This window comes from Brassica rapa, chromosome A04, assembly GCF_000309985.2.
Source record: "Brassica rapa cultivar Chiifu-401-42 chromosome A04, CAAS_Brap_v3.01, whole genome shotgun sequence".
NCBI classification, from domain to species: Eukaryota; Viridiplantae; Streptophyta; class Magnoliopsida; order Brassicales; family Brassicaceae; genus Brassica; species Brassica rapa.
This window is the reverse complement of record NC_024798.2, coordinates 4,569,533-4,591,250: the sequence shown is the minus strand read 5'-3', so window position 1 is coordinate 4,591,250 and position 21,718 is coordinate 4,569,533. Positions and strand designations below refer to the sequence as shown.

The window sequence follows — 21,718 nt, the reverse complement described above, 5'->3', positions numbered from 1 at the left end:
CGCACATGCATATGAAAACTCATTAAGTACGGTCCTTGATTTTTAACTGAACATGATTCCTCTCGCTTAGTACGCTCTTATCTATTTAGTCGCTTTGGCACATGCCTAACGCATGACGCAAAGAGGCCAATAGAAAAGATAGATTGTTGAATTTTGGACTTATACGAAGTTAACAACAGGATTGGGTGGGTTTCAGCACATGCAAATGAAACATTAGGTAAATGGGCAAATTAAATGTCACATTCAAAATTCGATTTGTTTTTCTAATATATATTTTTATTTAATTTCTTCAAATAATCAATTCTATGTAACATATGGGAGGTCTGATATATAAAAGATCTAGTTCCTTAATGAATGTGTAGATCCGAACGGAATGGGTCCCAAACTATCATAAAATTCATATAATATACGTTCATTATCTACCTCTACCAATACAGGCAACGAAATACACTTAAAACAATTGGCAATGTTCTCTAAAACTATGAGTAATATGAAAAAGACTCTATATAAACAATATACCAATAGTGTCTTGTATTATAATATATATTGAGGAACAAGAACCACATTTATATGTTTTTTTTCTGCTAAAACCACATTTATATGTTACTATATTAAAAAATTCAGCGTAAGATCAAGCAACGATTATGTAACCCACCAGAAGCTGAAGCAGCTCGTCTAGCTTCTTCTACGAGAGCCGCACGTGCCGACGAGATCCCGTTAGGGACTAGACACGTATCAAACGTCGAACAGTCGATCCAATCCTTAAGAAGCTCTTCTTGTCCCCATATCTCCGGTATCCAAACTCTTCCTGCCATCTCTCTCCGATGATGCTTTAGCTTCTCTCTCCCAGTGACCGCTCTCTCGTTTTCTTGATTCTGTTTCGGTTTCTCTTCAGGTAAAGCTTGATCTTTCTTGTCGGAAACAGAAGAAGCCTCGTTGGTCAAACTTGGTTCTTGTTGGCTTTGGTCGGATGGAGGTTGAGATGGATCGATAATACGGGTCATTGGAGACGTAGTATCGTCGATATTCTTCATGTTTGAAAGCAAAGTAGATTCAGATTCTTGGAAGAAGAAAAATTGAAGAGAAATATGTGTGTGTGTTTGTTTGAGACTCGGTGTTGATAATATGTACTGTTTGGGGTTATGTAAAGAGAAAAAATCGGGTGGGAGTTTGGGTTACACGTCGACTTAAGTTTATTGTTTGGTGAATTTGCCTTTTGTTTTTGTATGGTAAGTGACAAGTTTACGTGTCCTTTTTGTAGCTTGGATTGCTTTGGCTCTTAATTTTTGGAGTTAAGAAATAATTTATACTATTAAAATAAAATCCCGTATAAAAAATTCTGTCATTATTTTTTTAAAATTAATTACAAAATTACAAAGTTACTAGGTGTTTTGTCCGCACATGCAGACATAATTCTTTTATACATAATTATAAATAAATATACTATTAATCTAAAGATCAAAATTTTTAAATCAAACAATAATTTATACTATTTTTTATGAATCTTTCAGTTTCTTAATTTTTTAAAAATTTTATTGATTTAAAAACATTATATTTGAAAAACAACTTTGATATTTTATTTTAAAATATATTGTTATCTTTGACCAAATTTATCATATTGATTTATAAACAATTGTTTAAATGAAATATAAATTTTAATATAAAGTGATATTATTAAAACAAATTCTTGGAATTACCAAAACCTACAAAATCTCAAAATAAATTAAAGTACAAAAATGTTAAACTGAACCCAACTTTACATATCATATTTATCAAAATAAATAAAACTATTGACATACGTATAATTATGTTGTGAAATACCTACCATTATAACTGAATAAACACTCAAACAGAATAGACATGTTGACAAACAAAATATTAATATATAATAATATAAGATAAGAACATTTCCTATCTATTGCTGTATCTATTTCTAAATGCTATAGTTGATTTTTTTCCTTTAAAATATAGATTCTTATTTTCCTATAAAATATAATTTATTTGTCATAAAATAATTTCTTATTTTCAAAAGGATTTTCAATTTTCAAACTCTCATAATTATAACAAAAAAAATCATTTTCTAAAATATGGATTTTATAAGAAAATAGAATCAAATTTTTCTTTACTTAACAGTCTTTTAAAGAAATTTAATTTTTTAAAATTTATAATTATGTGAATTCTTGAAAAAATAAAATTAAATATAGTTAATTTTAAAATTTTCTGTATATAAGATATTTGTTGTAAATAAAAAATAATTTTTTTTGAAAATATTCTCTTTTGGAGGCAGATAATTTAAAATTTTAAAGATAATTCCATTTAAATATTTATAAAAACCAAAACAAATAAATATTAAATTTTAATAATAAGAATAAAAATTAAAATACCACGACAAAATTACGTTAATTAACAAATCAAATTTATTGTTATTGATTATTTATCTCTTTTTAGTATTTTAATACTAAAATAAATTTAATTATTTAGAAAAGTTCCATGAAATATTAGGTTTACAAACAAATATAAATCAATTTTTATTTATTTTATAAACATATTTTAATATTTTAATATAATGATAATTCTAATTATTATATGTGTATATATACTACTAATTATAAAATTAACGAATAAGAAATAAAAATGAAGATAAACACAATTTAAATACATGAAATTATCTTTTATTTTTATTCACGTTTTCCATTTACTTTTGATAATTTTTCAAATATTAATTTTTTAATTACTTAAATAATGAAAATAAATAATAACTTAGCTAAAAATATAGAGAACATGACAAATAAGCAAATTCACTTCTCAAATAATAGTATATAGATGTCACTATTATTTAATTTTAGTACCAATATGATTTATTTAAACTAATTAAATGAAAATTCAAATAAACGTTTTTGGAAACCATTTTGCACCCCATTAATGTTGCCTAACAAATATTAAATCCTTAATGCAACATAATTTTCGTAATCCTGCTTACATATATCCCCTTATTATTTTTATTAACTTTCCATTTTGCATTGCACCCCATTAATGTTGCCTAACAAACATTGTGTATTAAAATGTTTTCTTCATAATGTTGCCTACATAAATCTTAGTGGCACTCCACTACTGTGTTTTCTTCATGATGTTTGGCATACTTGGAGTTTCACTCCACTGAGGCTCCGAATAGAGAAAGCGGATCAAGCATTGCGGATCTAATGGATTGAGCGGAACAAGAGTGGATCAAGCGAAACGAGTGATTCAAATGTGGATCTAGCGGTTCAAAACATATGATTGAATGGTGAAAGTGGATAAAAAATGGTCCAAAATATTGTACTAATTTAAATTAATCTATATAAAATTTTAAATATTTATTTTCATAATTAAAAAGTAATATTTTAAAAATACTTTATAAATGAAAGATATAATTTTTTTTCAAAATATACTATAAATTATTTTAAAGATACAATTTTATATTATTAATTATCTTTCATAATTCAAATTAGTTATTGTAATAATTTTTTTATAAATTGAATTAGTAAAATATTATTCAAAATATAATTAAAAATAGTTTAAAAATATATATAACTATTTACATTTTTCAATTGATTTTGGATGATTTTAAAATAATTATAACTGTAGTAAAATAGTATTCTATTACCATAGTAAAACTACTTAATGTTTTCTATAATAATATCAACATAAATAATATAAATCATAATATTTAATAGATAACACATATTCTACTTCAAACAGAATTTGAATTTTTTTAAAAAATTAAAAATGATAAAATTTGAAAATGTATAATTTGAAAACTATAAATAAAATGTAATATTATTATATTAAATTAAAAATTTACATGATAAATATGGTGTAAATATTAAAACTAAATGGTGTATTTAATGTAGTACAAATTAGAAGATAAAGAACTATAATATTATGTTTGTATATGATATAAAAAGTTTTATCATAAACATATTGAGAGAGTAACATTAGAGACGAACAAATGTAAAATAAGGGTCAAAGATATTTTACATTGTAACTCAAACCCTATATAACATATACTGTCCGTCTAATATCTAGGTCTCATAAATAAGAAGTGAGAAGAACAATGATTATAGAAATTGAAAACTGGAGGTCCATAATTAATTCTTACGTCAGATGATGATGCCTTGCATGGTCTTCCAAAGAGATTTGGAGTAATCATATTTCGGACATCTCTAAAACTGAGATTTCAATGTTGACTTCGAGTTTGCCTTGTTTTATGATATATAGTATGATGATGATTCATTTTGGCCAGTTATTATATCATATGATGGTTCTTGGTCTCAATCTAATTTTCATACACACACTTGAGTTCGATGCGACATCTTTTTTATTTCTCTAGCTAGTTCAATGTGTCTAACACATTTTAATGTGAAAGGACAAACGAAATGGCAATATTACTTGATATTAACGTATCAGTTTCAAGTCATTTTAATGTGCAATGACAGTATAAATATTTTCCAAAAATCTATTTACAAAATTACTTGTCTGATTTTACTACCTTAATTGGCAAGTTTTTTTGCAAATTATTTTGTGGGATTACTTATGAATTACTTTCTTTTAAAAATATTTTGTGTATTACTTGATCCGTTTGTAGTCAAATATAAAATATTACCCAACTTTTGATAATATAAACAGAAAAACAAACGAATAAGATGTTGTTAGTTTGTACATTTAGAAACTGCATCCAAATACTCCATTTGTATGTCTTATTCAGATGGTAATTTAGATGTTTTAAATTTATATTTTAGATTGTGCATCAGATGAAGCATTTTGATGCAACTGTGTTTGTTTGATTTTTATTTAATTTGCATCTTCATCGAGATGTATTTGTTAATAAAAAAGACTAAATAGACATGTTTTATATTTAGCTATATTTGGATCTTAGCTAAATATTTATTATATTTACAATAAATGCAAACTAATGTAATTTTAGTGAGAAAATATAATTTTGCGGTTTTTGTGGAAAATGTTATTTTTCAGTTTTGGCGAAAAAATGATTCTATGACTTTAGGAGAAAAGGTAATTTAACGGCCTGACGGAAAAATCTAAGTCTATGATTTTGGTTGGGAATTTGCGTTTTTGCTGTGATTTGCGGTTTTGGAGGAAAATGTGATTATGCAGTATTGATGAAAAAGTGGTTTTACATTTTTGTTAGGAAAAGTGATTTTGCGGTTATTACAAAAAAAATATAATTTTGTGATTTTGACAAAAAAAAATAATTTTGAGAGTGGAACGGGAAACTTGATTTTGATGTTTTGGCGAAAAAATGTGATTCTGCGATTTTGGTGGAAAAGTAATTTTGCGGGTTGGAGAAAATAATTTTGAGGTTTTGGTGAAAAAGTAATTTTTTATTTTAGCGAGAGAATGTAATTCCATGATTTAGGAGGAAAAAAATATTTTACAGTTTTGTCGAAAAATGTGATTATGTTATGGTGGCATGATGAGGAAACCAGATGTTACTAAGGGACGTGATCGGGGAGTTTTTAATGAGGTGTATGCTGCTATTGAAAGTGCTCAGAAACCAGATGCTACTAAGGGACGTGATCTTGTGTAATGGCGGCATGATGAGGAAGTTTATAAAGATCACTTTTCAACAGGGAGAACTTGGGACCAAATCAGAACTCGGGGGCCTGAAGTATCATGGTCTCAACTTGTCTGGTTTACACAAAGAGTACCACGACATGCATTCATCATCTGGCTGGCATTCAGGGACCGACTTTCCACATGTGTTCGCATGAGACAATAGGAGATCACACAAGGCTGTATGTTTTGTGGTGAGCGAGACGAGACAAGGGACTACCTGTTTTTTGCTTGTCCTATTACTTACATTCACAATCTGGACTACATTAACGGCGAGTCTTTTGGGCACTGCTGCATCACCTGATTGGACTGTTATAGTGACGTCTGTACTACGGCGTAATCGTCCCAAGCTGGACATTATCCTTTTGAAACTGGTTTTTCATGCTACCATCTATCTTGTATGGAGGGAACATAACTCTCGCAGGCACCAGTGCCCTTGGCTACCTGCTGAAGCGATTATAAGACAGATTTATAAGGCAATTCGCAATAGGATATCCTCCTTGAAGTATACTGGAAACCATAAGTTTGAAGGGTTGCTTCGTCGCTGGCTGGAAGTTTATGTCCGTTAAAGGGACAATGCTTCTTCTTATGACTAAAATTTGAACCTTACCATATATTTAGAGAGTTAGAGTATTAGTGCTACAATTATTCCTCTGTAAATGGGCATTCATTATTTGATTAATAAATATAAAATTTAATCAAAAAAAGAAAGATGCGATTATGCGTGTTTGGTAGATAAATATGATTTCGTGGTTTTGATGACACTTTTTTGTTACGATTTTAGCAGAAAATATGATTTTTGGCTTTTAGTATGAAAATATGATTTCATAATTTTGGCAAGAAAATTTGATTTCGCTACTGGCAGAAAAGGGAATTTTGCATTTTTTACAAAAACAAAATAATTATTTTCTAGTTTGGCGAAAAATATGATTTCACGATTTTGTCGGAAAAAGGTGATTATGTTTTTTTGGTAAGAAAAAATGTTTTTGTGGTTTTGATGAAAAATATGGTTTAATTCAAAATTTTGATTATGCGATTTTGGCAAAAACATTATTTTTGCGATTTTGACGAGAAAATAATTTTATATGATTTTTGGTTTGAAAAATTATGTAATTTCGTGTTATTAAATTTAAGAAATTCATTTTCAAAATCTAACTATTGTTATTTTGTCATTTACCATTTGGAGTCTTTGCTGTTGATAGCATGGTGTGTATATCCGGTTGGTTGTCTCTCGATGGTTCTTTTTCAGTGTTTGAAATTTTTTTACGATTTAGTTCTAGTTTCTCAAAAAGTGGTCGATAAATATAAGATTGTTTTGTTCTCTCGACGGTCTGGAGCTCTGGAGCTCTTTTGTTGGCTCCTGTCAAGATAGATTTGTGATTCACGGATGGTTCTCTTTGGTGGTTGTCCTTATGGATGTGGTGATAGCTTCCGGCTTTGTTTGATGTTCTTGATAATGCCTAATTTTTGTTTATGGTTTTGGTGGATTTGTTTATGCTTCATGGCATAGTAGAGCATAGGTAAGCTCTTCATTTTAGTTATGGTTTTTTTGATCTTCGGGTTGTCCGGCTTTTGGCTTGGGGGATGTCTTGCTTTTGTTTCCGATGTTTATCGGGTTGTTGTCTTTTGTTGATCATTCCATCTTTCTTTGTGATGGTATGATGTTGTGTTTTGAACTTTGGTGAATCTTTACTGATTAATAATTTAATACTCCCTCTGTTTTTTAATATAAGTCGTTTTAGAATTATACACGTAGATTAAGAAATCATTAATTTTTTATATTTTCTAAACAAAAACATCATTAATTATTTACCTAACCACAAATCAACCAATAATAAAATAGAAGGTATATTATCATTGGTCATATAACATTAAGTGTTAATAAATTTCACATAGAAAACCGAAAACGTCATATAATTTGGAACATAAAAATTCCTCTAAAACGACTTAAATAAAAAAACGGAGAGAGTATTAATTTATAGATGACAAAAAAACACACAAACGAGTTGCATTTGCATATAAATCAGTATCGTTTCTTAGTTTTTATTTAATAAAAAGTGTTGAACTCTCAGCTAAAACATCATGGACGTGGTCGAAGTTGTCCTTTAATTTTATCAAACTTTAATCTGAGGACCTTTTATGTCAATATGAAAAAGGGTGTAAGGAGCCATTTGGAATTATTTAAAAGTTGAAATGAAATGCGAAGGAAAATTAAATAAAAGGGTAAATGCGATGAGTTGATGTTAAGGATGTAGTAGACAAAATAAAGTCAAATAAAACCAGAACTCGTAGTTACGTTTTTCAAAGAAAAATGAATAGTCTTTTGACTAATAATTTGTGGCTTGATGACGTCACATAGAATCCGAATGAAAAGCATCCTGTCTCATCTCTCTGCACAGAGCCGCTTGAATCCCACTGATTTGTTTTTAAAGTTAAAAAGGTGTATTATATAAAATAACTAAAAGGATTTATAACAATGTAAACCTGTTTATTCTACTTTAATGTAAAATACGTAATTAACTCAGCTGGTTTGAGGAGCAATAAGCCTATAATATGAAAAATTTATCTGAATTTGTATCCAGTATTATTGTTGAGGATAAATGATTTACGTATAGATATGTGACAACTTATATCATGAAAAACAAAATCATGAATTTTTTTTGAATTTTGAAACCATATAATAATTAGAATGTTCAGATGCGCATGGCCTAATTATTAAATCATTTCAATTAAGGGTGTTATGGGATACAACTTTTCATCACGTGACTTGAATTGCTACATCACACTATAGTCGCCACTCTTCCTTTATATTCTCAAAATATCCTTTTAATTACTAAAAAGTTAAAAACATGATAAATGTAAAATCAGTTTTCTAAATTAATGCATCAATATAATTTCAGAAGACTTTGAACAAAAACAAAAATGTAAAGACTTATGATGGATAAAAAGACTTAGTAAATTACTATGAAAAAAGTAATTAATATTCTGTGTGGGCTTACGATATGGGTACTTGAGATGATATATATCAATATAGGAAGACATTTGTTTGTTCTGCTTATAATAAACTGAATACATTTGAGAAATTAATGGATAGATATGGACATGAGAAAATATTTGATAGAGCAGAGGTACAATGTTAGTCCAAGAATCAACCATATCCTAAAACCCAAACCCCACACAAGAAAGCAAAGAAAGTTCTTTAATTAACATCGAAAACAGAAACAAAGTAAAATATGACTGAGAAGACTAATACAGAGACACTGTCTTCTTGTAATAGAAGAGAATCTTCTTTCATTAAAAACTACTGGATACTACTACTATCTTCCCTACATTAACACCAAATGAAATAACCAAAGAAAAAGTCCATACGGTTGAGTCTTTTTTTCCTTCCAATTCCAGATTCTTTGCTCTAACATTTCTTAATTATAATTCAGGATTTTCCAGAAGCAGAGCTTGATGAAGAGACATTGTTGTCATTGTTTGATCCATTAGGGTTCTTGTTAGCCTTGGAGAGTTTCTGTTTGAGTTGAACCAGAAGCTGTTGATTTTCTTGGTTCAGAAGCTCAGCTTTCTTCCTTAGCTTCTCATTCTCTTTCATTATGTAACAGTTCTCCACATACAGCTTCGAGTTTAGCCTCTCCATTGATTGCTTGCTTTCATCAATAAACAGAAAAAAATTATGAACAAAAATAAAAAGACAAAAGAGAGTAATAATAATATCAAAGCTAGCTTGTGTTATGATTATTGTTCATGTTAAATCATTACATCACACATGGGTTGTGCAGCTTCACACGTCGGGTGTGAATTACATTAGGGAAAATTATTGTCGCATTTATTTCGTTTTCGTCCTAAAAATGTGATTTTTTCTTCTTTTTAAGAAATCAATGATCAAAGAGAGAAGAACATGATTATAAATTCGTATGGAGGATAAAAAGATAAAGCTAAAGAAAAGGGAAATAGAAGAAAATAGATAAAAACAAGTAATCATGATATGCAGTAATTATAAATGTTTTAACCTCTCTGCATTTATTTGTATTGACAGAAAGTAATGATTATTATTGAATCACACTAAGCTAGAAAAAAACAGAGTAGGCAACAAAACAAAGATAGTGATTATATGAATACAAATTGTGAATAGAGAACAAAACAACTAGTTTGGTTTGAGATTCTCTTCCTCTGTTGTCTTTGGTTTTGTTTTGATCTTTCAAGTCTAAATAAAGTGTGTGATCTTAAAACTCTAGCTCTCATTTCTCTGTACCAAACTGAATGACTTGTAAAAGTCATGGCTTTGACTTACATGCATTTTAATAGAAAACCCTTTTAATTAAAAGAAATCAAACGACTTTTAAGCATTAGAAAGTGTAAAATAATTGTTAAAGAGGGGAAAATATCTAATATTTTTTCTTCCAGTCGCCTCTGGTTCAAAGAAAAGGATAAAAGATTAAGACTTTCCATTACTGAAGGGAAAAATACATAAAAAGGTTATAACGGGTTTGTCTCACGTTGCTTGTACGTGTGACGTTACTACATAGTTTCTGGATTTAACGTATGCCCCGCAAGAGAAACAGAAAAAGAGCAACCAAATAGAACAGAACAACGAAGCAGAAACAAAGCCACAAAACTGAACAGAGCAACTAAAGAAAAACAAAGCATATAGAGAATAATCTATCTTGTGGTACATAAGTTTTGGTGCGATAACTCATGTAAATCTTCTAGAAGATGCTAAAAGAGAGATAGAGAAAAGGTTATACCTTTTGGGAAGGAGTGTTGAGATGCAGAGTTAATCGAGAGAGAGAGAGAGAGAGACGCTACTGTGTATAGAAGGTAGAGGGACAAAGAGAACAAAGGGAGACACTGTCTGTTATATAGATCCCCAAAAGCTAGAGAGAGAAGGTTCTTTATCTCTCTCCTGACACAACAATCATGCGTTGTGTTGTGTTTATGCATAGATGGCGGCCGCGAGAAGAGAGAGAGAGAGAGAGAGAGAAAAGATGTATGCATATTGCGTCATGTGAATGATGATGATTTATTAAAGAGAAAGAAGTTAGAGAGATGAAGGGGGTTTCTTGCTTTGCTTGCTCTTCTTTCGAAATTGATCTTTAGTGGTGGTAACAAAGTGGATATCCAAAATTTGAAAGTATTTATGAGCCGTTCCATTTTGTCCAAATCAACATTTGTATCAACTGCGTAAATGTGTAAAAAAATTTGATGTTTGGATATCTGAAAATTTATATTTCTACCGAGTATTTAAGAACACTTCCAATGGAGTTTTTCCTATTGAGTTCTTAATATATGTATTATGTATATATATATGTATGTATATATTATATAAGTATAAGTAATTGTGGGAAGTTTTTTTTATTGGGTTCTTAATATATGTATTATGTATATATATGTATGTATATATTATATATGTATAAGTAATTGTGGGATCCATAATTTTTGTTGAATCCTATAAGTAAGAGTTTTTAAAAGAGAATTTTAAAAATCTTTAAAAACCTTTATTTACGAGATTCCACAATAATTGTGAACCCCACAATTATTATATATATATATAATATACATATATATATATATACATAATACATATATTAAGAAATCCAATGAGAAAAATCCCCATTGGAGATGATCTAAGATTTAATCTAGTGTGTAAAAAATTTTGGAATTCAAAACTAAAAATTGAAATATAAAATCTAAATTTAGTATCTTTCTTTTTTGTGCAAACATGTTTTCCATTACTTAAACTTGAAGATCTCTACAATAGTTCATAGCTTTTACAGCTTCATTAGCATTACAAACTGCCAACTTGGTGGCTAAACTAGATAAATAAACCACATAACTTCAATTGCCAAGCTTCATGAAGATTCCTGTAGAGACCAATGTGATTGTTGTACGAGATTTGTAGCATCACCAACAGCCTATCTTGAATATTAATATTTAAATAACCAATTTAATAAAAATATATTTTAAAACTTATACATAAATATAATTATATGTATGTTGAATCAGATATCTAATTTTTAAAATATTAGTATTTTTGATTTAATTGATTTTTAACAAAAATTAAAATTCATATTTGTTGTACTTTTCTTAAAGTTACGAATATTTGAGTTTTTCAAATCAAAATAAAACGGATAATAAATGGAAATAAAATTTAGGGATATACATTTTTCTAAGAACATCTTTGTAACTTCCAAATACCCCTTCTCAAACATTTTCGGCTCTTCATCATATGCATCCTCTAAACAGAAGATAATTTGTTATAAGGGAACTAGTCCTAAAGATAATTTCATCATTTTTGTAGGAGTGAGTGAGCTAGCTATATGTAGTAGAATGTCATATAAAGATTCACAATGATGGTAAAGTTTGGTTCGAACCATCATCCTTCATGATTCAATTTCAACCGTTTTGGATCATTTTCTATGTTCTCTTTCAGCCTCTCATTTCCGGTTTGCTCAATATTGGTGTAGTAAATATTACACTCAACCTTAATTTAAGTTTTTGATTTTGTAGAGTACAAATCATTTGCTACATTTTTTTAAAAAATGGATGGTAATTCTGAAAAATAATCATAGAACCTTGTAATCCAAGATCTGCATATATATAACCGAAAACATTAAAACCTTAATGAAATAAAAATTTTAATATGTGTATCATCTTCCAACATGCACATTGGCAACTCCAAAGATTCCCAAGATATTTATTTTTGGTTATTTAATTATTTCAGTTATTTGTTATTAGTTGATGGAGATATTTAAGAATCCGGTAGACTGGCCGACCTTTTCGGAAATAGATGGTTTTTCGTTTAGTATATATAACGCTTTAGTGTTTGCTATATTTTCCGTGTTTTTAATGTCCGTACAAATGCTATTTGCTAAAGAATCTAGAACACGAAACACTTTATTCTCTCATATAAATTAGATTGAATCGATAGGAATGGTTACACGTAGAAGTTTTTTATCGGCCAAAACTTGATTTAAAAGTATAAATTGTCGAAAATAAAAATTTCTTTGTTGATTGTTCAGCATTTCTTGTGTTACATAGAAACTTATTTAACTATGGTGGGAGGAAAAATAAGTAATCAAGACGAATAGTGTTTGAACATTAAAGCTCCAAAACCTACAAAACAATCATGAATTATAAGTGTATTTTCAACTTTATATTTACCTTTATAATAAGATTTAGAGGCAAAATTCTTCTTTTGAAATAGAGATCGATAGATTTTCTCTATTTATAATGGAAAAATATTATTCTTCTACATTTTACTCTATATTCGAAGATCTTTATTTTAGAAAAATACATCGGAGAAAACTCAATTTCTATTATAAAGATTCTCTATTTTATAAAAAAAAATCAAAATACATTAGAGATAGTCTGAGTGTAGTAGAAGGTGAAACATCATATAAACAGCACGGTTGTTGTTTTAAAATGTATGAAATTCACATGTACTTGTCTAGAACTCGTTCGTTTGCCCATAATTTTAAGAAGGAAAAGAAGAAAAAAAAGATGACAACAAATTTCACGTTTATGAAAAAACTACTTTTCCTAGTGTATGTCTTGTACGGCTTCTTTCAAATCTTTTATCACGGAATAAGTTCTAGTGATTTTATTATTTTTTTTTTAAATAATGGGTTGATATTAGAAGTTAAGCAAAACTGAAACACAATCAATAGTTAGTAGGTGTGACTTGAAATGGAACTTAAGTGTGGGTGCACTTGCTTACACAAAGGCAATATATTAAAGTGAGGAGTTTCATTTCTTGCTGGATTGAATTTACAGATGGCGTTTCTGGCCCTTGTTTCATATAACTTTTTGATATCTCGTGTGACTTGATTAATCAATCGGACTGGTAACGTATATTACTTCTTTACATTAGGCCTCTGATCACAGCTATATAACTAATACTTGGACGTGTTTGGTATAGAATATACTAGAAAATCATATTCTATTTTGTATTTTTAAAATTATTGTTTCCTTTCCATAATCTTTTCTTTTGTCTTTTGAACTTTACTTTTTTTTATTGATGTCTCCTCTGTAAGGGTTTAAAGTGCGTTCATATTAGACTGCATGCAAACATTATCATTGCAGCTCTTAACTTTTAAACATAAATAAATCCTTTACTAAGATTATGAGGGGCAGATCTTGAACAAAGGACCATATTTTATATAGATGAACGATAAACTGAAAACTGATATAGTAATAGTCTCTCTTGCAAGTGAGACACAAATATATGAATTTGCATTTTGTAGAAAAAGTGACAAGGATATAAATCGGCTTTAATTTCTGTTTTGGTCTATTATGGGATGTTACTGGGCTATCTCTAATGTTATTGGATTATTAAACTGGGCTAGTGTCTTAGAAATCACTGCCCTTCTGGGTTGTATTTGTAATGTTTTCTTTCTCCTTTTATATAAATAGAATGCCTTTGCTCAAAAAATCTGAAAGAAAACAATCCAAGAAAAATAACACAAACTAAAAACAAGCTAAAACATTTAGTGAGTTCTATTATTTTATTGAATGTAAAACATTACTGTCTCCTATTTTGATATTGTTGTCAATACTCAACACTACAAATATTTAGATTTATCTGATTACACATCTATTCTATTAAAATAGAAGTCACAAATTTATTTCATGTGTGATTTTTTTAAGTTAGACCATCATTTAAATTTTTTATTAAATGTATTTCATTAAGACTAATATTATATATAATTTTTGAACTACTTTAATCATAATATCTTTTGATACATTTTCATTTTAAATATATATATATATATTAAAATTATAATAAAAGCTACTTAAGAATATTTTAAAAGATCTTAATTTTCAAAAATTATATGTAAATATTTACACTAATTTTGTAATTAGTTTTGAAATATTATTATACATTACTATATTCACTTATCATTTATGAAATAAAAATTAAAGAATTATCACATTTTTATCTATCATATAATCATAGTCAATAATATTAAAAGAAAATTATTATGTTCAGGTAAATATTTTTAAAATATCTTAATTTTCAAAGAGCTTAGGTAAATATTTTCACTAATTTCGTATTTAGCAATGAACTGTTATAATGCATTTATATATATTCAGTTATTTTTATAAAATGAAAATAAAAATTAAATCCTATTTTTATCTATTTTATAACCATAATCAATCATGTTTAAATAAAATTATTATATTGAAATAAATATGATAAAATTATCTTATATTGATAAATTTTTAAATTTTATTTTCATAAGTATAAACTATTTATGTTAAATATATAATACAATGAAAAAACAGTTTAATATTAGTAAACTATATAATACATGTATGAAAATTAATATATCTTTAACTTTTATATATAATATAATATATTATGTAAAAGAATAAACATAAAAAGTATTGCTAAAAGGAATCCAGTTTTGTAGGGCGAGTAAGAATTTAGCATAAATTATATAAAAAATAATTTTCAAATATGTTTTCTCATGCACATTTTAATTTTTTAACAACTAAATATAATACAATAAAATAAATATACGATAAGAAGCAACAAATACATGTGACGGTTTTAAACAATTGATTAATTACAATATGTAAACTATAAAATTATTGTATTTAAAATATTTATATAAATATTTAAATATATGAATAATGTTAAAAATGTATATCATTAATGATTTAAATAAATATATATGCATGTAACACTGAAAATAAAAATCTGCACGGTTGCGCGGATGCGCGGATCAAGGTCTAGTGGACAATTAACACATTATTAATGATGAGGGCACAACTTATATTTTAGAACATAATTTAAAAATAATTCATGTGTAATTTTTTATTTGGACCATCACTGAGATAATTGTTTAGATGATTTTCGTAAAATATTTGAATTATTGTAGAACAAACAAAATCAAATAATTATTCCCATATTTTCTTTAAAACTTCATCTAAATAAAATATTTTCAAATATTTTAATTACAATATAGATGTATATTTTCTTTTTATTAAAAAAAATATTTTAAATATTTAATTAATTTCTTATTAAAATCATCTTGTGTTAAATTTGCGATAATACTATAAAATTTCCAATTTAAGTTTTGATTCCTAAGAATTTTTAATATAATTTTTGTTTACCACTTGGTTTAAAATATACTATCTATATGGAAAAACAGTACAAATGCTATTTTGAAAATGAATATGTTTGTGTTATTAAATATAGTACTCATTTTAAGTTTATATTTCAAGTATATGATTACTTTGTTAACAGAAATGTAATCATGCTAGTTTTTACATAAACCAAGTTTATATATTAATCATTATGTAACTTTTGCACCACATTTATTTTGTGCAATTTTGAAAGTGCAATAGATTTGTACCATTTTATGTCATTAGTATCAATAACATATGAATGATTGACAAAATATTTCATATATATATATATATATGTATATTTATTTATTTTTAGTTTTTTTTATTATCAAATTTAGTGAAAGGTTTAAGTGTAAATCACCGATAGACAACATAAGAAACCTCAATAAAACAAAGATAATGAAAAAGAAATGCAAGTTTAAAAGTACAAAGACATATACAATGCAGTTTAATTTTCCATTTAATAATTTACGGTTGTTACTGTTACCAAAAGGTATTTCGAAAAACATAATATGCATTAGTTAATTGAAGGAGAAGAACAAATTTGGATTGAAAGTGTTTTCTGTTGGCCAGAAGGATTTTGGTAGCCATTAGACTTGGGCATTGAGGTTGGGTTTATGTCAGTTTCTTTGGGTCCAGGTCCTTTGAATCCTTAACACTTGAATTCAATTAAATTTTCTATTTGAGTTTGGATTGGTTCTTTTGGAATCAACATTAGTTTCACTTCTGCATAATAATTCTACAAGAGGCGATTAGGCTAGTTTTTCATAGCAAAGCGCTTTGGCCTTTGAGTTAGCAAATCAATAGTTATAATGCTTGTAAAATATCTGCAGTTTTGAGGTACCTAGTGAGTCTATGTCAGTTCGGGTATTTAGAACCCGAAAAGATCCAAAATACCTAAATTCCATCAAAATTTAACCAAAATCTTTTATATTTATTTAATTTTTTGCAAATTAACCAAAAATACATTATAAATAATTGAAATTTAAAATTTTAACTCTAAATTTGATATTTAAATTTTTATATTACCTAAAATGTAACAAAATAATAAGAAAGATTGCAAACAAATATACATTACAACTAAATCATAAACTAAAATATAGAAAATAGAACACATAGAGTCATCATTTTGGATATTCATATTGTTAGGTTGGGTATAAATCGGTTCTTATCGGGTTGGGCTAATTGAAGTTGTTTTTGGGTCTTGGCCGGTTCTTTGTGGTTCTGATTCTTTCATGTTAAGAAATTTTAGACCTAACTCTTTTTTGGATTCTTTTTTTGTTTGTTTATGTGTTTCATTCTCAAGAGAGTTATATATAATATATATATATATATATATATATTATAAAATTTTGACAATGGTAGATAAAAATTTACAACTGATTTACAATGATTTTACAGGTCTTTTACATCACTATAACAACTAATTTACGACAATATGTATTAGGTAAATCTCACTACAAACATGTTTCCACCTAAAATATCGGTTTACTCGTACACTCGTTGCTAAAGAAATTTGAAACTCTGTGGCTTCACATGTATATTACGACGAATTTGTTTCCTTATAAATTTTTCTTCCAATTGGTGATGAATTCCTCTATTGTCATAATATCGTTGTGATGCAATCCTGATCGAACCAACCGAGGAAACAACACAAGACAAGTCAACCTTAGATGAACCTAAGTGGATGAAACCCGTGGATGCGACTCTGTTGATGAACCTGAGTGAATACATTATTCCAATGTTCAGAAAGAGACCCATTTGCAATCTCGGATGGACCCATTACGAAATTTAAGTCCAATAAGCTAATTGAGAAGATTGTTGGCCTTATTCAGAATCTGAAAAGTGAAGAATAGCTACTTGGCCTAACCACCACCTCTCCAATCACTTTCATTTACTCAACTTTCTTCTACAACAGCTAATTTAATTATGTATTTGTCCGAGTTGGTATTTTCTATGCATTTTTTATTTTTTTGATGCAACATATATCTACTTGTTTTCTTGTATTTTATTTCTATTTAGAATCTGTTTAAACTCATCCTGAATTTTAATCATCATTTTTATAGAAATCATTTTTCTTTCTATTTGATGATTTATTGTTCTTATGAACAACCTGATTGTAGAGGTGTGTGAACCTAAAAAAATCGACTATCTTTCTTGTTGACCGGTGTGTCATATCCAGAACAAGAGAGTGGTGAATCTGAAGCCATTCTGTAATCTCAGTGTGACCTAACAACCATCTATATTTCGAGAAACTGTCCCATTCCCAAATCAACCATCTATCATATGTACTTGTTCGATCTAAGCAAAATCAGTAGAGTATCATAGGGGAAGGTTTCATCACGTTGTTAGCTTGTAGCAAAGTTACGACTTAATTTTTCTTCATTGGGGATATGTTTTCTCGCAGTGCAACTTACAAATAAAATATACCCACCAACATGGATTTCCAGCCCAAACCTTCGGATCCATAGCATAACCTGAATATACCAACAAAACATTTACGCAAAGTAACTACCCACCAATATAAACGGTCCGGTCAGCCCAAAATGTGATACCAAAGCCCACATTAAATTAAAATAAAACAAGGCATAATATATACATAATACATACGTCTAGTGGGCTCTTATTTCATTATAGATTTTGATCAGTCGAAATGTAGCCCAACAAAGAGAGGTCGTCTTCCCCGATATCGAAACCAAAAATTAGGGTTCATATCCTCTTCGATCTACACCAGCTATGGAGGAGATTTGATGAATTGAGTGAGTCAAATCGACGTGAAGAACCTCTGTGCCAAGCTTCAATTGCGTCTTTTCTTCTTCTATTATAATCCTCTGAAGCGTTACGTAACAACCTTCTTAAATGCTTCCATGATTTCTGATTCATTTTGTATCTCACTTTATCCCTTTACCAAGCAATGGATCTCCACCTATAAAAAGGTAAGGCCTCATCTCTTAAGAATCATCCTTACAAATCCAATATCATTTGATATTTTTTTCAGTATAATAGCTAACTCCTCTGTTCTACTTGCTGATCTGAGTTCTGGGTTGTTCTTCCAACGTGGAGGTGAGGTTGCTCAGATTCTGGAAGTTGACATGCTTCTCATCGATTCTAAGGTATTCTATTTTTAAAATACATCTTAGTATTGAAACAAATTCTAGTGTATAATCTCAAAATTTTCAAAAAAATTGTATCCTAATGTTTATTTCAACTATTTCAGAGAAGCATTGGTAATCAGGACCCATTCTTCTTCTCTCTCTCTCTCTCTCTCCTCTCTCTCTCTCTCTCTCTCTCTCTCTCTCTCTCTCTCTCTCTCTCTCTCTCGCTCTCTCTCTTCTCTCTCTCTCTCTCTCTCTCTCTCTCTCTCTCTCTCTCTCTCTCTCTCTCTCTCTCTCTCTCTCTCTCTCTCTCTCTCTCTCTCTCTCTCTCTCTCTCTATCTATATATATATATATATAAGGCAAAAAAACTATTAACTTTCTTTCACATAGGATAACCTTTAGTGGAAAAATCCTTAACTATCAGACCGCAGTGGCACAATTGGTGGAACTCCTTGGAGATGAGAATGCTGCAGCTGATTTACGATGTTGGTTTGGGAAGCAATAGCTATCTTAATAATTATTTCATGTCTAAGCTTTACACCACTAGAAGACGGTACATTCACGCACAATAAGTTGTTGATCTTATCAATGGGTACAACAACTAGCTCAATGTAAGTTTTCTTAACCCGTTTTAGTCTTTTTCAGAAATAGATTTGAATGACCACTATATGAACATGGTTTGTTCCAAATAAATATTAAGTTTCAAGCTTAAAGCTTCCTGAAGAAAATATTCAAGTGGCATAAAGTAATTTACTCACCCGCTTATCAATTCACTTCATCTCATCTGATCCTTGAAGTTAGAGAGATTGAAAAGCAACCCAGACAGGTCACTAAGGAGAAGCATGAGTCTGTGCGAGGCCAAGTATTGAGAAGGTATTGTCTTCGAGTTTGTCTTACTGTTATTCCCTAGGGTTCTTTTCCATTTAGCTGGTTCTCGCTATGACCAGAAAATAGAACATATGTACGAGATAGCTGTTTTTTTAGCCACAGGCAAAGAAGTGAGCAAAGGTCAGACTGAAAGCTGGCGAAAGAAGGACCTATTACCACTGAATCCGACATCCAACACATTGTCTTCACCTGGAGATGAATTCTGGTTGAGAAATTCTGATGAATCTAGTTAGTCTTCCCAAGATGATGCGGAGACTTCATAGATGGAGTATTGGCTAAGACGAAGCTGTCAAAAGCTATTATCCGGGCGATCCAACGTCCATGAATGGGGCTCAAAAACCCAAACCACCCAATCCAATGTTATGAATTTTCATTCTACTTGATTTTGCATATAAGAATCACACTTGGTTGTATTCCATAACAGATTTGTAAACTACGCATTTACAAAAGTAGTTATCAGTTCTCAAATATTCCTTTTCTTCTGGTGACAGTCAAAAATAGTATACCGTAATGCATTTACACAATCGAATTGTCTTTTATCCAAAAAAAAAAGAATATCTAGGTTGTCCAAACTATATAAAGCTAATACCCTTTTTCTTTGATCGAATATGAAGCTGCTATCTTCACAAGTTAAAAATTGCAATATTAATAACACACATAACGTTAGTAAGGGTTCCACATACTACTTAAAGTCTTAAGCCATAGTGTGAGTACGTCGACAAGGAATTTCAAAGTGAAAAATAACTTATTCAAACAAATCAGGATTAACAAAGTTACTAAATAACATCAGAATCATTCCACTGAAGTAGTTACAGCCAAATATTACTCCTTAAACTACCAACAACATCAATTAATATTAAACAGTAACAATTAATATCATATTCTTATGCTACTTGCTTTTTAAAAAATATAATTTAGCTTTTATTTTGAATTTTTTAAATTATAAAATTTAAGAAGAAATGTATTAAAAATCTATTAAATTCAAGAAATGGAAATATTGAGAACAAAGTAAAATAGTTATAATTTTTATGAATTGTTTTTTTTTAATTAAATATCAAATTTATTGATCAAAAGTGAAAAAGAGATTTACATAATGATGATTTATTGTTCTCAACTGTAAAGAATAAAAGAATGAGGTTTCCTAAGAGGTATAGACAGTAACCATCTCACTAGCAGTTCCCGCAACTTGTGATTACCCGTATACTTCAATGAAGAGATACGGTTTTTGACCAATTTCCTAATGACCTTAGTAGTCATATCCACAGATGCACAAACACCTCCATGCCTTCTCAGTTCCTCTCCTTCTACAGCACGTAAATGGATGTCTGAAACACTAAGCGGAGAAGTATAGAGTCGAATCTGTTCATGTTCGAGTGCAAAAGGGAGGTGTCCCAGTCCGGTGTTATTGCTGCATTGAGTAATTTTTCTGCAACGTTCATCCATACCGTGAAAGTATATGGGCATGAGAAAAACAGATGATCTCTGCTTTCATCTTTCTCTCCGCAGTAGACACAACCTTGCTCACTTCCCGTTCCTCTCATTATAACACCGGTTGATAATCTGTTCTTAAACGCTAACCAAACCATGAAGGACTGTCGGGGTATGGCCTGAGGGAACCACACAATACAATGCCATGGGAGTTTGCTAGAAGGTATTGTCTTCGAGTTTGTCTTACTGTTATTCCCTAGGGTTCTTTTCCATTTAGCTGGTTCTCGCTATGACCAGAAAATAGAACATATGTACGAGATAGCTGTTTTTTTAGCCACAGGCAAAGAAGTGAGCAAAGGTCAGACTGAAAGCTGGCGAAAGAAGGACCTATTACCACTGAATCCGACATCCAACACATTGTCTTCACCTGGAGATGAATTCTGGTTGAGAAATTCTGATGAATCTAGTTAGTCTTCCCAAGATGATGCGGAGACTTCATAGATGGAGTATTGGCTAAGACGAAGCTGTCAAAAGCTATTATCCGGGCGATCCAAC

The 21,718-nt window shown here is 29.3% G+C and overlaps 2 protein-coding genes and 1 long non-coding RNA gene across 12 annotated transcripts; 1 reads left to right on the top strand and 2 right to left on the bottom strand.

The window, feature by feature from the left end:
* Window positions 1-375: 375 nt before the first annotated feature.
* LOC103872141 (protein BIC1) lies at window positions 376-1,323 on the bottom strand. The gene has a single exon (XM_009150490.3). The coding sequence runs from the start codon at window positions 1,032-1,034 to the stop codon at window positions 621-623; it is 414 nt and encodes a 137-aa protein (XP_009148738.1). The 5' UTR covers window positions 1,035-1,323; the 3' UTR covers window positions 376-620.
* Window positions 1,324-8,707: 7,384 nt separating this feature from the next.
* Window positions 8,708-14,655, bottom strand: LOC103872142 (protein LITTLE ZIPPER 3-like). Of its 2 annotated transcripts, none has more exons than XM_009150491.3 (2): window positions 10,362-14,655; window positions 8,708-9,263 (listed from the first exon to the last, which is right to left on the bottom strand). In XM_009150491.3, the coding sequence occupies exon 2, from the start codon at window positions 9,251-9,253 to the stop codon at window positions 9,041-9,043; it is 213 nt and encodes a 70-aa protein (XP_009148739.1). In that variant the 5' UTR covers window positions 9,254-9,263; window positions 10,362-14,655; the 3' UTR covers window positions 8,708-9,040. The 2 variants fall into 2 exon arrangements, with proteins under 2 accessions (XP_009148739.1, XP_033146760.1); XM_033290869.1 differs by having other exon boundaries at window positions 8,708-9,259.
* Window positions 14,656-18,416: 3,761 nt separating this feature from the next.
* Window positions 18,417-20,200, top strand: LOC103872143. Of its 9 annotated transcripts, none has more exons than XR_633643.3 (6): window positions 18,417-18,686; window positions 18,749-18,863; window positions 18,968-18,977; window positions 19,238-19,458; window positions 19,645-19,720; window positions 19,832-20,200. It is a non-coding gene; the product is annotated as an uncharacterized LOC103872143 (long non-coding RNA). The 9 variants fall into 9 exon arrangements; XR_004457828.1 differs by having other exon boundaries at window positions 18,427-18,686; window positions 18,788-18,863; window positions 19,272-19,458; XR_633641.3 differs by having other exon boundaries at window positions 18,428-18,686; window positions 18,788-18,863.
* The last annotated feature ends 1,518 nt before the right edge of the window (window positions 20,201-21,718 follow it).

Excerpts from the sequence above, each read along its gene's own strand:
- LOC103872141 (XM_009150490.3), bottom strand. The coding sequence starts at position 1,034 with ATGAAGAATATCGACGATACTACGTCTCCAATGACCCGTATTATCGAT.
- LOC103872142 (XM_009150491.3), bottom strand. The coding sequence starts at position 9,253 with ATGGAGAGGCTAAACTCGAAGCTGTATGTGGAGAACTGTTACATAATG.